Source organism: Dipodomys merriami, unplaced genomic scaffold, assembly GCF_024711535.1.
Source record: "Dipodomys merriami isolate MVZ:Mamm:240054 unplaced genomic scaffold, mDipMer1.0.p SCAF_2, whole genome shotgun sequence".
In the NCBI taxonomy this organism is placed as follows: Eukaryota; Metazoa; Chordata; class Mammalia; order Rodentia; family Heteromyidae; genus Dipodomys; species Dipodomys merriami.
The window spans coordinates 120,489,083-120,493,486 of record NW_027203381.1 but is presented as its reverse complement, the minus strand read 5'-3'; the positions used below and the strand labels follow the sequence as shown (position 1 = coordinate 120,493,486).

Here is a 4,404-nt window from a genome sequence, read left to right as displayed (position 1 = left end):
GCGAGGGAGGGCTGCCGGGGGGCGCGGCCCCCGGGGGGCGGGCTCGGGGTCGAGCCAGGCATCGTGGAAGGGGACAAGGTCTCATCTGGAGAAGTGTGCGGCGTGGCCACTCCGCCGGCCGGCTGCAGGGGCCTGGGACAGACCCCACACACACACACAGGGCGGAGGCCCCGCGCCCCGCGCCCGAACCCCCCTTCCCTCCGAGAAGATGAAAAGGAAGTGAAGACTAGGAGAGGAGAGGAAGCAGGCGGCACGCGTGGCCCGGCCCGGGTCAGGGCCGCAGCGGCAGCCGAGCCCACGGCGGCTTAGGACGAGGGCGCCGAGCTGGGCTTCTCCTCCCGAGACACGGGGATGGCCCGCTCGCTGTGGCCAGCGTCCAGGCCCGACTGGACTTTGGGACCAGAGAAGGTCAGCATGCCGTCCACGGACAGGGAGCAGGACAGGGCCGACTGGTCCACGTTGGAAGGGAGGCGGTAGCGGCGGTGGAACTCCCGGGAGATGTAGCCGTGGTCGTCCTGGACGGGGAGGACGCGGTCAGAGCGGGGCCGGGCTGGAGCCTGCCCGCCCCACACGGCGGCTGGGCCAGGCCACCAGGCTGCAGGCGTCCTCGCCCGGGCTGGGCCAGACAGCCTGAGAGCTGGTGCCAGAACCTTCCAAAGAGTCCCAGCTATGTCCTGACTCTCCCTGGCTCTGGGACTTCAGCCGAGAACTGGGACAGAGGCAGGGCCGCCCCCCCCCGCTGGCCCCCGCCCGTGACCCCGCGCCCTGGAGAGTCCTGCTGAAGCTGCTCCTGCCCGCATCAGCCTCCCCCTCCCTGTGGCCCAGTCCAATGGGCGGTTACCCATAGCGCCCCTGGTGAGAAGCTCACTTCTCCTGAGTACCAGACTCCCCCAGATTTGGCTTCCTCACCCCCCCACCAAGTTCCTGCTCCTCCCAAAGCTTCGTCTGAAAGCAGGGAACCGGGAGGAAAAGCAAGCCCGGTGGCCGTGGAGAGCCCCAGGCGGAGAGGGCAGCGAGTGAGAACCTGACCCCCAGCCCATGCCCCGCCAGAAGAGAGAAGACAGCGGCCCGGAGCCTTGCACACGGCCCCGTCCCTGCTCCACCGGGGCCTGCGCAGCCCCAGCAGCCCGAGGCCCAGGAAAGGCTGCGGGAGCCAGCGTCCGTGCCCAGCCTCCCCTCACACCCCAGGGCCACCCCCACACCACAGAGCTGGGTGGCACCGCGCCGGGAAGAACGCTGCCCTGCTGGGTACGAGCTGCAAGAGCCACCGGCCGGACCTCAGAGGCCGCAGGGGGACGGGGGCTCCTGAGCCTGCCCTCTGACCGGAGGCTGCTTGTGGGAGCACACACTGGCTCAGCAGCGGTCACTTCCGGGGGGTCCTTCTCCCATCCAAGTACTAACCAGGCCCCACGTACTTAGCATCTGAGACCAGACGACGCCGGGCGTGTCAGGGCACGGCTGCGCTCACCCTGCCACCACCGAGTGCAAAGAGCCGTGGCAGGCGGCGCGATCTGGATTCCCGAGACGCGGTCCCGACCCAGGCTCAGAGTCACAGAGACGGCCGCAGACCCAGGGGAGTGGTGAGGAGGGGCCCAGCGCGGCCAGAACTGCCCCCGGCCCCGGCCCCTGGCCCCAGCCCCCGGCCCCCGGCCCCACCTCCCGGCCCCCGGCCCGGGCCCCCGCCAGGCCCAGCTCACCTGTCTCTCGTTATGCTTGCCGTGGATCTCCACGAAGTCCTCCAGCACCTTCACGGTGAGGTCCTCAGGGGAGAAGTGCTTCACATCCAGGAAGATGACGAACTTGTCCCGGTCAGACCGGACCTGAAATCCAGACCCTCGCATGGAGCTCCCCACAGGGCCGCCAGCTCGGGAGGGTGGCCGCTGCGTCCCCACTGCGGGCGAGCCCGTGGGGGCTTGCCCGCAGCTCCCCGGCAGCCAGTCCCTCCTCTGCTCCTCCGTGGGAACAGAGCGTGCCGGGACCAACCCCATCCGCACGCCTGAGCCCCCAGGCCCGGCCTCCACCGGCCACCGGACCCCGAGACAGGCAGTGGTGTGTCGCTGCCCGGTGATGCTGGCCGCTGGTTGTAGACCAGATGGCCAGTAAAGGAGTTGCTTGTCTGCTTTATAGGTTATGGTGCTGAGTTCAAGCTGACTGGCTGATTGATAATAGTTTTAGTGGCTCATTATGGGCTGGCCAGGAGTTTGGACATGGTCAGTTGGCTGGACATAGGTCAGTTGGCTTTGTATGGGTCGCATAGCTCTTTGGGGGTTAGATAGCTGTTGTGTTACTGTTTGGCTGGCTGCTGATGCTTGGGGGAGGCCGGTTATGGGCCGGCTGGCTGACTTCTGGGACTGACTGGAGGAAGTTCACTGCCCCTGCTTCGCCAGGCCCCCCGCCCGGCCACGCCAGGAGTCCCCCCCACACAGTGGGCATGGTACTGCAGCAGCCCACACCAGCACAGCTGCAAAGCCTTGCACACTGTCTCTCCTGCCTCCCCTCCCCATCTCCTCCCCTCCCCTCGCTTCCCCTCTCCTCTCCTCTTCTATCTCCTCCCCTCCCCTGCCCTCCCCTGCCCTCCCCTGCCCTCCCCTGCCCTCTCCTCTCCTCTCCTCTGCTCTCCTGACTCAGAGCCGTTGCCTAGACCGTTAGCTCCCTGCGCTGGCTCCCAGTGGGTCAGCTCAGGGACTCTCCTACTTCTGAGACTGTGGGTGCCGCAGCTTCTCCAGCGCTGCGCAGCCGTTCAGGTGCAGAGGAGACTGCCCTGTGGCCTTTTCTCCGCCTTGGCTTGGGGTGGCAGGGGAGGGGGCCAGGAGCGGGGGGGCCGTGCCTTCCTCTCGTCTCAGGGCAGTGCCCCCCCCCAGGGAAGAGTGCGGGGAAGCACCCAGGAAGCTCCCACTGCCATGGAACTTGCCTTGCCAGGGTTGTTCTTGGGGTTTCTGCCATGTGGTTGCTGCATTACAAACCACATGTGGCTCATGAGCTGATGGGAGGAAAAGACAGCAGTCGAGCCCGGGCTGGCCTGGTCCTGGCCGCGCTGGGCCGGCGGGGCGGCCGCAGCCAGGGCGCGAGCGCTCCTGCCACGCCTGGGCGGGCGATGCGGCAGTGGTTCTGGGGGCCCTCGGGGATCCCTAGCTGCCCTCTGCCAGGGCCAGGCCCCCCCCAAACCAGCCAGGAGAAACCAGCACCACCGGGGCCTCACCTCAGAGATGCCAGAATCCAGCACCGTGCGGAAGAGAGACTGGCGGTAGTAGGGGCTGATGGTGGAGGACAGGAAGGGCAGCAGGTCATACTCGAAGAGACCCTCACCGAAGAACTGGTCGAACAGCCGGCTGGGGTAGAAGGGCCCCAGAGCGCGCTTGAACCAGGGGTGCTGGATGGTGACGTCCATCTTCTGCTGGGCACCACAAGGACCAGAGGCAGGTAGCGAGTCGGGACAGGGGCCTCTGGGAGCGCAGTGGGGAGCCCGGGCGCCAGCCCTCTCTATATACTCTGGGACAGAATGGAGGCATTAAGGGATTTCTCTGGAAATGCCTGAGCTCAGGAGACAGGCTGCAGCGTCAGCAGCCTGGCTGGGCCGTGTGCCCGCCAGCCCAGCCCCGCGGAGCCGGCGCTCCGGCCAGATGTCCCCGGGGGTAGCCCTGTCCCTACGGGGTCTCATGGCGACAGGCCGGGGACACAGGGGGTCACTGCATGCTGTCCTCTCGACCACCCTCCGGGGGGGGAAGCTGAGGCACAAGGTTGACAGGAGACCCCTCTCGGGCTCTCCAGCATCAGGTGTCACTGATCACAGAGTTCGGAAACTCACAAAAACCTCAGGAAAACCAAGCAGAAACCAGCAGCCGGTGCTGCGGTTCACACCTGCAATCCCAGCTACTCAGAAGGCTGAGATCTGAGGATCACCATGTAAAGCCAGCCTTGGCAAACAAATCTGAGAGGTACTTACCTCCAATTACCCAGCAAAAAGCCAGAAATGGTGGTGTAGCTCAAGTGACAGAACTTGAGTGGAAAAGTGAGAGTGCCAGACCATGAGTTCAAGCCCCAGTTCTGACGCAAGAAAGAAAGGGAAGGAAGGAAGGAAGGAAGGAAGGAAGGAAGGAAGGAAGGAAGGAAGGAAGGAAGGAAGGAAGGAAGGAGGAGGGAGGGAGGGAGGGAAGGAAGGAAGGAGGGAAAGAGGGAGGGAAGGAGGGAAAGAGGGAGAGAAGGAGGGTGGGAAAGAAGAAAGGAAGGAGGGAAGGTGGGAAGGAGGGAAGAAAAAAGGAGGGAAGGAGGGAGGAGAGAAGGAAGGGAAGGAAGGAGGGAGGGAAGGAAGGAGGGAAGGAGGGAGGGAGGGAAGAAAGAAGGAGAAAGAGAAGGGGGAGGGGGGAGACAGAAAAATGGAAGGAAGGAAGGAAGAGATAAGAAAGG

General features: G+C 65.3%; 1 protein-coding gene across 2 annotated transcripts; it reads right to left on the bottom strand.

Annotated features, from left to right (window-relative positions):
* Positions 1–305: 305 nt before the first annotated feature.
* Cryaa (crystallin alpha A) lies at positions 306–3,439 on the bottom strand. Of its 2 annotated transcripts, XM_070030850.1 has the most exons (4): positions 3,200–3,439; positions 2,912–2,980; positions 1,698–1,820; positions 306–515 (listed from the first exon to the last, which is right to left on the bottom strand). In XM_070030850.1, exons 1-4 carry the CDS (start codon positions 3,386–3,388, stop codon positions 306–308), a joined length of 591 nt encoding a protein of 196 aa, XP_069886951.1. In that variant the 5' UTR covers positions 3,389–3,439. The 2 variants fall into 2 exon arrangements, with proteins under 2 accessions (XP_069886951.1, XP_069886952.1); XM_070030851.1 differs by lacking the exon at positions 2,912–2,980 and having other exon boundaries at positions 3,200–3,388.
* Positions 3,440–4,404: the final 965 nt, after the last annotated feature.

What these genes read in the sequence shown, in the direction of transcription:
- Cryaa (XM_070030850.1), bottom strand. Translation starts at nt 3,388, where the DNA reads ATGGACGTCACCATCCAGCACCCCTGGTTCAAGCGCGCTCTGGGGCCC. An exon ending in CCAAGAACAACCCTGGCAAG is followed by an intron (nt 1,821 to 2,911) that starts GCAAGTTCCATG and finishes TCTGGATTTCAG; the next exon opens with GTCCGGTCTGACCGGGACAA. An exon ending in GCAAGCATAACGAGAGACAG is followed by an intron (nt 516 to 1,697) that starts GTGAGCTGGGCC and finishes CTCCCCGTCCAG; the next exon opens with GACGACCACGGCTACATCTC.